We start from the raw sequence: 15,621 nt of genomic DNA, 5'->3' as shown, positions 1-15,621 counted from the left end.
TGACACCGCTAAACCACAAACTAAGCCTCATCAGCTTCCTTGCTGAAAGAACTCCAGGAGGAAGTGAGCAGGGAAGGGGGTGACTCAGGCACAGCACTGTGTCCAAGGCCCGTGGCAGACTGCGGAGAATCCCCTCATGCTCATGCGATCTATGAACCAACATTGCCACACCCACCTGCCTGAGACCTATTCTAACCATCAGCTGTAGAGCTACTAAGAATTAAGAATCTTAACAACTTTGCATCACACCCAAGGACTGTAAATGCAGCTGGAGGAGGAGAACACAATCTTCCATAAGCAAATAATTGTCAGGCACAGGGTTTAACAGAACTTTCAGGGGTCAGGGGTGGTCAGGTGGCAGGACTCCCTTTCTCTACCTTCCTTAGCCTTTTCTCATCCTCCAAATGTTGAAGAGACCCGAACTCAGACCCTGGTGGGGACCTCTCCCTCTGAAAGGCCCTGGAAGCAAAGGCAGTCAGTGTTAGTCCCTACCATGTTTATTTAACCTGTTCTACAACATACAGGCTTTTGCGGGGGTGGGGGGTCAGAACTGACTGGAAAGAGAAACAAAGACCTCAGAGTCAAGGTGTCTCTCTTCCTAGGGCTGGGGTTCTGTATATGAAATCAATCATTGGATCTCTGGGATCTGGGGCTTATGCAAGGTTACATGGGGGGCATGTGGGTGTGGTTTTCTATAGTTACAACAGCTTTCATCATATCCTAAAAGGGCTCCATAAACCCCGAAAGGTTAACAGCTAATACACCAGATGATTAGTGTAAGGCAGAATATCAGCAAACCAAGGATACGGAGGGTGGTCCTTGTGTCTGCTCTGTTTCGAGCCGCTATCAGTCTCTGTAAAACAGAGAAAGCAATAGAGTACATATGCTGCACATGCCACCACCTCAGTTCTAGAGCCCAAACTGACATGTCCTCAACTTGTCATCTATAATGGCACTTTTACATCATAAATATTCCCACCAAGTTAAAGTAACATTATTCTCTGATAGAATTAGGGTTTTCCAGATTACCTCTTGGGCTTAAAAGAATGAATTTCCTAGAATAACCAGTAAAAGGCTATAAAGGAAGCAGTAATTTTACAGGCCAAATACAAAATTAATTTATATTCAAACTGAGAATGGAAAAATTAGTGATACTCTTAGGTCGGGGGTACCAGCTGCTCCCCTAACCTACCTTATATTACTTATAATTGAAGGGAAACAGAACTTGTGCCCACGTGTCACAGGTGACAAAGAAGTTTAGTAAAACTTTTCTTTTTATTCCCATCAATATTGTCATGTTTCCCTTGCCCCTGAGTCCCTCTTACCCGGCTCTCTGACCATCGCTAGGGACAAAGGAAATCCTCCTTCAATGAATCATCTCAACCTCCAAGTACCAAAAAATGGAAGTTGGCAAACAGCAGATGGGCAGATACAAGGCAATCCCTCCCACCCCACAGAGCTTCCTCAAAATGCAACTTTGGCAAGAGGACTTAGGTAAGAAAGTCAGTCTCCCCTAAGCCAACTGCCTTCAATCTTGAGCTCTAGAAGCATGTATAAGATTTATCCCAAAGAAAATGGATTTAGGTCACTGTGGAACAGGAGAATCTTATACATATATGCTTAAATATATATACTGCCACCCACCCTCTCCTCTCCTACCATACATACACACTCCCTCCCTCCCACTGCCCCCAACACCAAACACCAATGACTAAAAACCAAGCATCTACTCTGAAGAGGCTTGGAGTTTGCTGAGCTTAGGCCAATACAATAACATTTTCTGTAATGATGTAAATGTTCTATATCTGTGCTGTTCAATATGGTAGCCACATGTGGCTACTGAGCACTTGAAATGTAGACATGAAAATGAGGGACTGAATTTTAAATTTAATTAAAATTCTAATGGCCACAGGTGGTTACTGGCTACCATATTAGGCATAATACCTACCTTGGCTGTGAGAATGCTGGCCAGGTTAGCTACATGAAAAATGACTGAATATCACAGTGATTACTCCCCAGTCAGGCAGGGCAGCACTAGGAAGAACCAGGACCACAGCAAGCATGAGTCTGTCAACAGTGACACAGGTCACAGTGATGCTGCCATATATGTCCTCTTAAAACATGCAGAGTATAGCAGCAGAGCTCGCAGACTCTTAGAACTATTAGGTGATTTACTCAGGGTCCATTAGTATAGGCAGGGGACAACCTGACTTCAGAAACCTGTTCTAATGAGAAGGTACTGGAAAAACTGGAGCTTGTTCTTCAAAACTTGGAATAGGAAAGGGGGGTGGGGGGGAAGGAACAAAACAGAAGCCAAAGAGAAACATCTGTTCCCTGGCCTTTAAGAGGGATTAAGCAAAAGCAGGCAGGAAGGGGCTGCAACCCACAAGAGGGCTTTTATTTCTTTACAACTTTAGAAAAGAGCAGGTACAGCACCCCCATGAGCAGCTGCATCTGATGATGTCAGCTCTGCCTCTTGGGAGAACTACACTTTTGCCCTCCAGTCTAAGGCTAATCCTCTGAAGCAGGGGTCGACAAACCTATGGGCCAAACCAAGACCCATGGGCCAAACCAAGACCACCAGCTATTTTTGTAAATAAAGTTTATTAGAACACAGCCACATCATTAATTTATGTCTTGTCTCTGGCCGCTCTCACACTACAAGAGCAAAGCTGAGTAGCTGCAAAAGAGACCATTCAGCCCAAAAGCCAAAATTATTTACTGCCCAGCCTTTGTAGAAGTGTGCCAACCCCTGTTTTAAAGAGATAATAGCCATTTGGTTACAGAGTCGTCATGACAGGAGCACTGAGGATGAGAGATGTGAAACTGCTTTTCCTCAAGGGCCCAGGTGGTGACTCTAGTTAATGGGGCACAGCACCCTGGTGTGGCTTGCCCGCTGGGCTGGCACAGGGAAGGGCCCTTTCCCTAGGTACCCAAGCCCAGCCTCGTGGTCAGCCCTAGACTTACTGTCCCCCAGGATCAGTTCCACTTCCTCATCTGCATCAGAGTCTTCATCTTCTCCGTCCTCTCCCTCCTCTAGCAGGTTTGCTAGCTCCTCATCAGAGGGAGAAAAGTCATTGTCGCCATCCTCCCCTGCGTTCTCATTGTTGTCATCCTCCTCCAACTCCGCCTCCAGCAACTGGTCAGTGTCAAGCTCATCTAAATCATCAGTGTCGTCATCATCTTCATCGTCATCTTCTTCCTCCTGTTCTTCCTCTTCCTGGTAAGAGAGCATGAGGTCCATTAGGACAAACACAGAGACCCAGCCCATGTGGGCCACATGGGCAGTCTCTCTCCTCCTTCCCAAAGGACAGAGGAGGTAACAGTCAGTAGAGAGCATGGTAATCTAGGTTAGCACACACTTCATGGGCCAGCTTGACTCGTCAGTGGAGGCTGAGACAGGCACATACATGTCCCCCAAGACACTCAAGCACTCGGGGACTACTGGTCACTCCACGAAGGCATTACTGGTCATGCAGCCCTTATCTAAGGAAATGGACAACACACTTCACAGAGGTCTCTGCCATCAACATTCTATGTTTCTAACTAATAATAAACCCCAAAGGGCTCTTCTCTCTATCCTCTATCAACCAAACCAAATGAAATCACTTGAGGCACCGGAACTAAAGCTTCTACCTGGAATCTAAAAAGCAGTGCTTTAATAAAACAGGAAGAACACAGCTGCTGAGTCACCAGCTCCTAAGCCCTTCAAATTCTTGTCCTTGATCTTATTTATAACCATGTATGTGGGTCAGCACCTCTGACGGTGCTATCACAAGCATCCAATGATCTGAATGTCCAACAAAATAGACTTTTACCACTAAAGAGATACTTGCATTTTCTGTTACAAGCCACACACACACCAAAAAAGTATGCTAGAGAAATTGTCCAGCCTTCTGTTCCCTCCAAACTGTTTCCCTTCAAGCAAGAGAGGACACGACAACATCTCTTTGCTTTCCTAAGAACGACAGGTGTTCCCAAGTTAAAGTGACCAACATTCAGTCACTAATCCTTCTGCTCAAACATCAACTGTCAGCACTGCCAGTAGCAAAAGGATTCTAATTCCTGCAATAATAAAATATAAAATTCATTTAACACACCAGCCTAATAAAAGTCAAGACAAAACAAGCCCTACATTAGCAGAAAAAATCTTTAAAAACATTTTGGAAGTGCTTTAAAAAAAAAGGGGGGGGGATATCCCCAGTGGAACAGTGGTTAAGAATCTGCCTGCCAATGCAGGGGACACAGGTTCGATCCCTGGTCCGAGAAGATCCCACATGCCACGGAGCAACTCGTGCACCACAACTACTGAGCTTGCAAGCCACAACTACTGAAGCCTGTGTGCCTAGAGCCCATGCTCCGCAACAACAGAAGCCACCACAATGAGAAGCCCGCGCTCACCACAACTAGCAAAAGCCTTGGCGCAGCAACAAAGACCCAACACAGCCAAAAAAAAAAGTGCTGCCGCGTGCCAATCACTTAAAAACCAAACACTGCTTATCCAGCCACTAGTGTTCATCAGCTGTAAAGTAAACTAGGCTCATATTCATCAGGGTAGCTCTGCTTTATGAACTTTTGATAATTTTGGAACCACCATTTAGAGGCTTTTTGATTTGCTGTTTGACCCACTGATTTAGACTTTCCAACAATTTCTGGCAGCTACGTGGGAATAACTGGCCCCTTTAAATACCCAGTATTCCTAATGCCTGTAAAAGTATGTGTCCACACCAGAGTTTATATGTGCGCGTGTGTGTGAACGTACCGCCATGATAACCTGAGACCACTGTTCCACAGCCTGGCCACACATGACCTCCATGTGGACAGCTACTAAGCATCTGCCCACTGGAAAGGAACTGAGAATGCCTGAAGGCAGTAACAATAAACTGACACACAGACAAGCTTCTGGCCCTATAAATACATCAGCTCATACAAATAACAAGGGAAAAGAGAGAGGAGTCAAAATTCAGGGAAATAATTCAAAGTATTTACCAGATTACAACTTTTGCCTCTTTTTTCCACACGTTTTCAGGGATCTGACCAAAATTAGTTCTAATTAATAAAGTTCCTTCAGTTAAAAAGAAGCACATTAAAAAGAGTATCCAGGGCTTCCCTGGTGGCGCAGTGGTTGAGAGTCCGCCTGCCGATGCAGGGGACATGGGTTTGTGCCCCAGTCTGGGAAGATCCTACATGCCGCGGAGCGGCTGGGCCCGTGAGCCATGGCCGCTGAGCCTGCGCGTCGGGAGCCTGTGCTCCGCAACAGGAGAGGTCACAACAGTGAGAGGCCCACGTACCGCAAAAAAATAAAATAAAATAAAAAAGAGTATCAGCAAATTTAAGGAAGATTGTTCTTCATTTCTAAAAACATCAAAACTTAGCTGATCCAGGAGAACTAAGAAAAAGCTCCAAAGTCAAGAGCAATCCTAGAAAACAGGTCAACCAGGGTCTAAGGTTTGAACTACAGATACCATTCCAAATTCTTCCAGAAGCCTACTTTTACTTAATCTTGTAGCAGAAGAAATAATTTATATTTATTCATCCCAGAAGGCCATGATGACATATGTGACAACAGGAGAAGGGAAATGAATAGGAAGGGGAGACCTACCTGAATCTCAAACACATCACTTCATCATTTATCCTCTGGATTTAATGACCAGTGGTTTAACATGTATTTTGTTACACATGGATATGGCCATAAACTCACTTTCTAAATTTTAAATCTGAAACGTGGAGCATGAAACAGAACAGAGGCTCACAAGATCTATCCAAAGTGCTGTGGTAGAATCTAATTCTGTGGTTGAACCCAAAAGAGTCTAGGAAGCAATTTTAAGAGCATTCTTGCAGGTTTAAGTACCTGGTTAGTAAGTAACATGAGGCCCTCTCCTTCATATCTAGAGAATAAAGCTTCCACTAATGAGTGGTCAAAAAAGTGGTCCAAAAAACCAAAAATTATTACTTAATGAAAAAAGCGAATCTTGCTAGAATCCTGATTCAAGTCCAGCAACATTTAGATGTTTTGGATCCAGGAATATTGATTTTTTAAAAATTCTCTAAGACCTCTCTTTTAGAGCTTAGAAACAGGAATTCAGGGCCACGCTGTTTTAAACTAATAAATTCTCCTACAGAAAAAATTCTAAAATTCTTCCCTTCTTGGTTCCATCTTAAGTCAATTTCATGGTTAGCCAAAGGCCCAAACCCCTGCAGATAAATCAACCCACTCCTCTCCTGTACAGAGAACAGGTCAACTGGCATAAGCTCCCTCAGCTGCCCTCTGGTCCCTCACCACATCTAAACCTGACTTCAACCATAGTCTGAGGAAGAAGAAAGCCTTCCACTTCCGCTCTGGACCTCAGTCCACCCCCGGTCCTTATTACCATGCTGCACCTTCCTCATGCTCACTCACTCACAACCACCCTCACACTTGGCTCCACTAGCTTTCTTACCTTCTCTGAAGAAAGTCAGCTTCCCCAAACCTAACAACTTCTCAATCTACACAGGCTTTAAACTCCTTCCATCTATAGACTTTTGGGTAACCTGAACCCTACTCCTGGCCTCCAAGTCCTCAGCCACCACTTGCTCATTCATCCACTCACTCTGTCTTCTATTCCTCTAACACTTGACGGTCCGGCTTCTGCCCACAGCACTCCACAGTGTAGCAGGTAATGGTATGTGCTCTGGAACCAGGCTGCCTTACAGGATCCAAACTCTGCTGACACTATGTTTACTTAGCCTCATAGGGTTGTTGATAGGATTTAATGGGGGAAAAAATGTGTATACATGTATGTATATAATCTCTTTGGAAAGTGCCTGGCATATACTAAGTGGTCAGATAGTCTGTTGCTCCTAATAACTGGAAGCTTCCTAAAGGAATATGAAGGCCTGAATGGCTAACCATGGGGCTTCTCTACAATGACTGACACTAACCAATCCTGGCTCCCACACTGGGCTGCTGATCTTTACCTGATCCCTTCCAGATCTCCTAGGCATAAAGGTTCCTACAACTTAAAATTTATTTCTGCCTTTACATTTCCTCTCATTCATAAATCCTGAACTCACATTAGATAACTCTACCCATCTGTACCACAGAAACTTCTAAAACTGAACTCAAAGCACCCCCTAAACCTAGCACCTTTCCCACACTTCTCCCAGTTACCAGATGAAACCTCAAACATCTTTCACTTCTCCCACTTTCACGGCTTCACACCCAGTTAGTTAATGTCACTCACAGACCTGGGGTGCCCAGCACTCCCCTCTCATTCCACTCACCTACTGCATTCTCCCTCCTCCTGTCTACCTCCAGTCTCTCCAACTGTCTATGGTCTTATCCCTTCCCAGATCAAAAAACCCAGGCACTCCATAATGCTGCCCACATTACAGAATTACAACAGAAGCAATGATTACTAAACAACCATTTAATGCCAACTTCTCTAAATCTTAATTTCTTGTTAAATGAGAGGATTTAATTACATCACTGGTTCCTACTCAGGTATGGCCATCAGAATGTGTATTTTGGAGCACTGGGAAAGTTCTCCAAAATACACATGCCTAAACCCCACCCAGGGTCCAGGCTGACAGAACCAATCTTTACAAATTAAGCTCCAACAGGAGGATTTTGGAAAGGTGCCCCAGGAATTGTGGAGTGCACCGTAATGAACCACTGTACAAGATGACCTCTGGTTCTAAAATTCTACTCTCCTGTAATAATGTACCCTATCCAAAGACTCCCAATGACAGAACCAAAAAAGTGAATACAGGCACCCCTTGTTTTACTGCAATTACACTTTGCAGATACTGCGGGGTTTTTTGTTTTTGTTTTTGTTTTACAAATTGAAGGTTTGAAGCAACCCTGCATCGAGCAAATCTATCAGCACTATTTTTCCAACAGCATTTGCTCACTTCATGTCTCATGTCACATTTTGTAATTCTCAGAATTTCAAACTTTTTCATTATTATTATATTTGTTATGGTGATCTGTGATCAGTGATCTTTGATGTTATTATTACAACTCCCTGAAGGCTCAGATGATGGTTAGCATTTTTGGCAATAAAGTATATTTTAATTAAGGTATGTACACCTAATAAACTACAGTACAGTGTAAACATAACTTTTATATGCACTGGGAAACCAAAAAAATTCATGTGACTTGCTATATTGCAATATTCGCTTTAATGCAGTAGTATGGAACTGAACCCACAATATCTCCAAGGTATTCCTGAATAGTTATTACCACTGACCTTCCCTCCTATCAAACTGTCTTGCTCTCTAGGACTTAATTTGATTTTCTTTTAACTAGTGCACCATTTGTTTCTAGACCATTCAAAATTCTTCTTGAATACATGTCTATTTTTCAAGAGAAACAGCTTTTAGCTTACACTGCCTTCAAAAATATAACCAATCTCTTAGAAAAACACCAAACCTCTCATCATACTTTAAAAACAGTTAATCTAAAAACTAGTATAGGGCTTCCCTGGTGGCACAGTGGTTGAGAGTCCACCTGCCGATGCAGGGGACACGGGTTTGTGCCCCGGTCTGGGAAGATCCCACATGCCGCGGAGCGGCTGGGCCTGTGAGCCATGGCCGCTAAGCCTGTGCGTCCTGAGCCTGTGCTCCGCAACGGGAGAGGCCACAACAGTGAGAGGCCCGCGTACCGCAAAAAAAAAAAGAAAAAAAAAACTAGTATAGCTTTTTTTAAAATGCAGTTAAAACCTGAGCCTACTGTCTTGACATTTCAACGTCATATTTGCAAAATTTAAACTCTTGCTTCTCCTCCTGACACTTGTTCCTGTTGTTAACTATCCTTAAAAGCTATAGATTCATTTCAGGGTCATAAACACTTGTGCTTTTCTCTCCTCATCAGCAGAATCTAATTCACATATATTTTAAATTTCTTAGTTGGGAAAAAAAGGCTTTTCAGGAATCACTGACCAAGCTTACAGCAGGTGTGTAATCAGTAAAGACTCTTACCATCCGCTTCTAGGCAGTGGAGAACACACAGGAAGCACAGCACACAGTGTGTCCCAGATTCCAAAGTGGAGTGGAGAAAAGAAAGATTATTCCCTTGTTTTGCTTTTGGTTTTAAAAGAAACTGAAGATTAACTATAATTAGTTTAAATGTATTGGCTTTTCAAAATCTAAGAACAATGATCAATTACTAATCTTTCGTTTTATAATTTTCCTAAAAGTTAACATCAAAGTTGACTGAATTGATTTTTAAAAACAACACATATACCAAAATTCCAATGGATAATGAGTTTTGATAAGTGCCTAGCTTTATCTCTGCTTTCACCAAATGCCTGAAGGCTGGCAGGAATCAAATATTATAGCTGTCAAATACATTGTATTATGTTTTCATTCAACAATACAGTGGTACAGTTCATCCCTTCTTGTTAATCTCCAAGCTTATTTAAACAGAAGGGCAAAAGACAACCATTTTTATGTATGTAAATTATATCTCAATAAAGCTTTTTCAATCAATAAAAACCATTTATATAGGCACTTTATGCTAGACCATCTTATCAGATGGCAGCTGACCATTCAGGATTCTGAGTTTATTTTGCTAAGGTGAAAAGGCAAATTCAAAGGTGTTGGTCACAGGTGCCTGCATCCCTGAGCCATGCAAGTCATACCTGGAACATCTGAGAAGACCTGACAGCAGATACTTGGACTAGGACAAAACTCTGACTAGCAAATGACTCAAATGAAAATGAAGTCTCCAGTTTTAAAATCAGGTGAAGCAAACAAAGGAAAGTAAGTTAAAAAAAAATCAAGCTGATACAGGGAAGAGGTGATGAGGAGAAATCTGATGAAGATAGTAAATACAGGAAAACACCACTGCAAGATACTAAGAGGACATGTGAATCAACAGAATTAAGGTTACAAAGGAAGCCTGCTTAAATAGATACAGTATTATCACACTGAAACATATCTGAATCAAAAACCAAAATGTCAAGGGCTTAGGGGGAAAAAACTTCTCTAACGGATGTCCTTCGAACATGAAATGCACCAGCTGATCCCTAAGGACAGTGGTATCAGTATGTGCCATGCAATGTGCCTTGACCCTAAGAAATCCAGAAACAGTGCTAAGTCACTCACAGTGCACACCTACACAGACACCTACTCCTCTTCCAACTAGAAACCTTTCAGGCCCTTCCACAGACTGAGCCCTAGGGCCACTCATTAGGGCCCTCTTGAGTCTGTCCCTCTTGGCCTTGGCCGTCTATGCCTCTATTTTTCCTTCCTGAACCAGAGTCAGAAGTCCTAAACACCACCCTACCTCTCTCTAGTATCTTTCTCCCTTAACCTCTCAAAATGAAAGTTAAATAGAACCACAGAAGAATGAACCAGTCTCTTCTCTGACCCAAGCCTCCCTGTAGAGGGTGGAATGAGAAGAGAAGAACACTTAGGGTGTTCCTTTATGGTGGTCTCTTGCTTCCACAGCCAGCCACCCAAGATTCACTTCTCACCCATCACTCCAAATCTGCAAGAAGAATGAGGCCAAACCCAATAATAGCCCCCCAGCATCCAAAATATCTAGCTTCTCTTTTCTTGACCTCCTCCTCAAAGACAGACACCAGGTATCACATGGACCCATGTGACAGCTCCCAGAGAAGACTGTTGCCCACTGCTTTGTAAACTGCAAGCATGTGGGAGAGTAGGAATAATGGTGTTGATAAATAACTTTAAATAAACCCAGTTTTTGCTTCAGATTTACAGTTCAACAAGTAACATCCAAGAAGCTTGAGACAAAACTGATATCTTGTAGTGATCTATAATGAGAGGGGTAGTGATGAATGAACCCATGGAGGATGAGACAGTCTGCAGCCACCTGTACCACTATAATATACCAACAAACAGCTTGACAACATCACCTTCTATACCTACTCAAGGATAAACTACATCTTGATTCACGACAGCTAAAGTGGAAAAGAGTATGCATTAAGGGAAGGTGGTGTCTAAGGAAGCCAAAGGCCACAAGAATAAAAGACCAGACACTATTAAGAAACTGACTCAAAGCAACTACATGATGTTTGGAGGATCTAATACCACTTGCAAGCTCTGGTATGAAGAAATACTAGCAACACATAGGAGTTAAACACTGCTGCATTCAAGAAAACATGAAGATCCATGTCACAAATAAATCAAAGATCTCAAGTATCCATCTGAAGACCTCTCCCTTTTACCCAGATCTCACAACTCACATGAGGTTTAAATACTGTGGGATCCTCTCACCCATGAAACCAAGGAAATCACTGAGGACTCTATGGGCCAAGCAGCCGGGAAGCATTAAAGGAAATCCCTTCTATAATAGGGATTTCCTAGCTGTGTCTGGTGAAGTGGTTTAAACTCTGGAACCTAACCGTCCTTTATAATAAATACGGTATTTAAAAACCTATGGTACTGCTTCTGGTTTCTAGGCACATAAGAAGCTAGAAGTTGCCACTCCACCTTAACAAGTAAAAAGCTGAACAAACTAAAAAGATCAGTAACTCTTCTTAGATTCGACAGAGAAGTGGGGTGACAGGGCAAACCACTGCCCCAAAATTGGAGAAATACAGAGAATTGCAACTTGCCAGAGCATAAACCCAGAAACACAAACCTCTACAGGAACCAGTACCAAGGAGGAAAACCTGAACTGTAACTGACCAATGGCTGGAGACAATTCTGAGCAAAGTCTGAGAGATAAAAACTTCTGAGGCCAGTCATCAGGGCCCCCACACATTTGTGAGTTTTACCTCTGGAACTTGACCTGGTTCTGGTGGTGAATATTGGAGAAAAATCCCCTAGTGCTTCTGGCAGGGGGAAGGGAAAAGGTAACATTTTGAAATACATCACAGCATTCTGTTCTTAACAAGGGCTACCCTAAGGAGAAACTACTTAACCAGAGCTTGAACTGCTGAAGGAAGGGAAATACCCAATTCCAGCCCACTCTAGCCATCTATACCATCAAAAGGAGGTGGAAAAAAATGAGAAGATGTGTGAAGTTCACAGTACAGAGGTACAGACTCATTAAAAGACTAAGACCTAGTTATAAGACTAAAAAATGCTTCCCCTTCCTCCACATCTTACCACCACATTCTAAGGCCTACAACAGTTCCTTTTATCCAGCACATAATGTCCGGCTATCAAGAAAAATTACAAGGGACTTCCCTGGTGGCACAGTGGTTAAGAATCCACCTGCCAATGCAGGGGGCATGGATTCATCACTGGTCTGGGAGGATCCCATATGTCACAGAGCAACTAAGCCTGTGTGCCACAGTTACTGAGCTTGCACTCTAGAGCCCGTGAGCCACAACTACTAGAGCCCACGCACCTAGAGCCCGTGCTCCGCAACAAGAGAAGCTACCACAGTGAGAAGCCCACACACTGCAATGAAGAGTAGCCCCCGTTCACCGCAACTAGAGAAAGCCCATGCACAGCAACGAAGACCCAAGGCAGCCAAAAAGAAAGGAAGGGAGGAGAGGGGAGGCAAGGCAAGGGGAGGGGAGGGAGGAAAAATTACAAGACATACTAAAAGGAAAAGAAAAACACAGTCTGAAGAGACAATGTAAGCATCAGAACCAGACTCAGATATGGGAAGGATTAACAGACCAGGAATTTAAAACATCTATGATTAAGATGCTAAGGGCAGGGCTTCCCTGGTGGCGCAGTGGTTGAGAGTCCGCCTGCCGATGCAGGGGACACGGGTTCGTGCCCCAGTCCGGGAAGATCCCACATGCCGTGGAGTGGCTGGGCCCATGAGCCACGGCCGCTGAGCCTGTGCGTCCGGAGCCTGTGTTCCGCAACGGGAGAGGCCCGCGTACCACAAAAAAAAAAAAAAAAAAGATGCTAAGGGCTCTCTAATGGATTAAGTAGACAGCATGCAAGAATAGATGGACAACAGAAGCAGAGAGATGGAAGTTCTAAGAACCAAAAAAATGCTAGCAATCAAAAATACTGTGACAGAAATGAAGAATGCTTTTGATGGGATTTCTTAGTGGATGGACACTGCTAAGGAAAGAATCTCTGAGCATGAGGATATCTCAATAGACACCACCAAAACTAAAAAGCAAAGAGAACAAAGACTGAAAGACACAGAACAGAATATCCAATAACAACTATGGGATAACTACAAAAGGCATAACATACATGTAGTGGAAATTCTAGAAGCAGAAGAACAGAAGAGATACTTGAAACAATAATGACTGAAAATGTCCCCCAAATTAATGTCAGATACCAAACCACAGATCCAGGAAGCTCTGAGAAAACTGAGCAGGATAAATGCCCAAAAAGACCCCACACCTAGTGACATCATTTTTTAAACTACAGAAAATCAAAGATAAAGAATAAATCCTGAAAGAAACCAGAGGGGAAAAACATCTTACCTATAGAGGAACAAAGAAAAAAATTACACCCAATGTGTCCTCCAAAACCAGGAAAGCAAGAAGAGAGTGGAATGGAGTATTAAAAATGTTGAGAGGGCTTCCCTGGTGGCGCAGTGGTTGAGAATCTGCCTGCTAATGCAGGGGACAGGGGTTCGAACACTGGTCTGGGAAGATCCCACATGCCGCGGAGCAACTAGGCCCATGAGCCACAACTGCTGAGCCTGCACGTCTGGAGCCTGTGCTCCGCAACAAGAGAGGCCGTGATAGTGAGAGGCCCGCGCACCGCGATGAAGAGTGGCCACCGCTTGCCACAACTAGAGAAAGCCCTCGCACAGAAACGAAGACCCAACAGAGCCAAAAATAAATAAATTTTTTTTTAAAAAACCTCTATCAAAAAAAAAAATTGTTGAGAGACCAAAACCACCAACCTATAATTCCATACCATGTGAAAGTATCCTTCAAAAGTGAAGGAGAGCAACTTCCCTGGTGGTCCAGTGGGTAAGACTCTGCGCTCCCAATGCAGGGGGCCCGGGTGTGATCCCTGGTCGGGGAACTAGATCCCGCATGTTGCAACTAAGAGTCCGCATGCCTCAACTAAGAAGTCTGTGTGCCACAACTAAGAAGAAGTCCGCACGCCGCAGAGAAGATCCCACGTGCCACAACTAAGACCTAGCACAGCCTAAATAAATTTTTAAAAAGTGAAGGAAAAATACTTTTTCAGACAAACAAAAACTGAGAGAATTTGTTGCCAGTAAACCTGTTTTGCAAGAAATGTTAAAAGAGGGCTTCCCTGGTGGCTCAGTGGTTAAGAATCCACCTGCCAATGCAGGGGACACGGGTTCGAGCCCTGGTCTGGAAAGATCCCACATGCCACAGAGCAACTAAGCCCATGCACCACAACTACTGAGCCTATGTGCCACAACTACTGAAACCCACGTGCTTAGAGCCCGTGCTCTGCAACGAGAAGCCACAACAATGAGAAGCCCGCACACCACAATTAAAAGTAGCCCCCACTTGCCACAACTAGAGAAAGCCCGCGTGCAGCAAAGAAGACCCAACACAGCCATAAATAAATAAATACAGATAGATAGAAATGTTAAAAGAAATTCTTCAGAGAGAAGGAAAAAAGTTAGAAACTTTGAATATATTAAGGAAGAGCACTGGAGAAGGAATAAGTGAAGGTAGAATAAACATTTTATTTTTCTTATTCTTAACTGATCTTTGTTCAAAATAATAGTAGTTTGTTTAAAATAATACTACCAACAATGTATTCAATTATGTTTGCTTTTATATAAGTAAAATGAATGACAGCAATGAAACAAGGGATAGGAGGAAAGAATTAGGACTACAGATTTTGTTATAAGTTACTTGCACTATTCATGAAGAGATACAGTGCTATTTGAAAGTGGACTTGGATTACTTGTAAATGTACACTGCAACCTCTAGGGTAACCACTAAAGAAAGTTTAAAAAAAAGGTATAACTAATATGCTAACAAAGAAGAGAGGGGAATCCTATAAAATACTCAATTAAAACCACAAAAAGGAATTCCCTGGCAGTCCAGTGGTTAGGACTCTGTGCTTTCAGTGCCCTGAGCCAGGGTTCAATACCCGGTTGGGGAACTAAGATCCCGTGAGCTGCACAGCGTGTCCAAACAAACAAACAAAAAAACACAAAACGCAGAAGAATGGAAGACAAAAACAGGAGCATAGAACAAATAGAAAAAGTAACAAATATGGTAGATGTTAATCCTACTATATCAATAATTACTTCGAATGTCAATGTTCCAAATGCATCAATTAAAAGAGAGACATAATCAGAGTGGATCAATAAATAAGACTCAACTACATGTTGTCTATAAGAAACCCACTTTATATATAGATTAAAACTAAATGGCCATGGGACTTCCCTGGCAGTCCAGTGGTTAAGACTTAACATTCCAATGTAGGGTGTGTGGGTTCGATCCCTGGTCGGGATGCTAAAATCCCACATGCCTCACGGCCAAAAAACCAAAACATAAAACAGGAGATATTCTAACAAATTCAATAAAGAATTTAAAAATGGTCCACATCAAAAAAAAATCTTAAAAAAAAAAACTAACTGGACAGAGAAATCTATACCATGCTAACATGAATCAAAAGCAAGCCAGGGTAGGGACCTTCCTAGTGGTCCAGTAGTTAGGACTTCACAGTTTCACTGCTGAGGCGCCGGGTTCGATCCCTGGTCGGGGAACTAAGATCCCACAAGGCATGTGGTGCCACCGA

The 15,621-nt window shown here is 43.0% G+C and overlaps 1 protein-coding gene across 13 annotated transcripts in view; it reads right to left on the bottom strand.

The window, feature by feature from the left end:
• Positions 1 to 15,621, bottom strand: part of DCAF1 (DDB1 and CUL4 associated factor 1) — a 93,060-nt gene that overhangs the window by 2,300 nt on the left and 75,139 nt on the right. For 6 of the 13 annotated variants that reach the window (XM_033424486.2, XM_049693777.1, XM_049693778.1 and 3 more), the window contains 2 exons: positions 2,968 to 3,220; positions 808 to 853 (listed from right to left, as the gene is read on the bottom strand). In XM_033424486.2, the coding sequence (XP_033280377.1) occupies positions 808 to 853; positions 2,968 to 3,220 (299 nt within the window). Of the gene's footprint in view, positions 1 to 807; positions 854 to 2,282; positions 3,221 to 15,621 lie in introns of those variants that run through there. The other 7 variants (XM_049693784.1, XM_049693781.1, XM_049693779.1 and 4 more) reach the window with 2 other exon arrangements.

This window comes from Orcinus orca, chromosome 10 (genome assembly GCF_937001465.1).
Source record: "Orcinus orca chromosome 10, mOrcOrc1.1, whole genome shotgun sequence".
Lineage (NCBI taxonomy): Eukaryota > Metazoa > Chordata > Mammalia > Artiodactyla > Delphinidae > Orcinus > Orcinus orca.
This window is presented reverse-complemented; position numbering and strand designations above follow the sequence as displayed.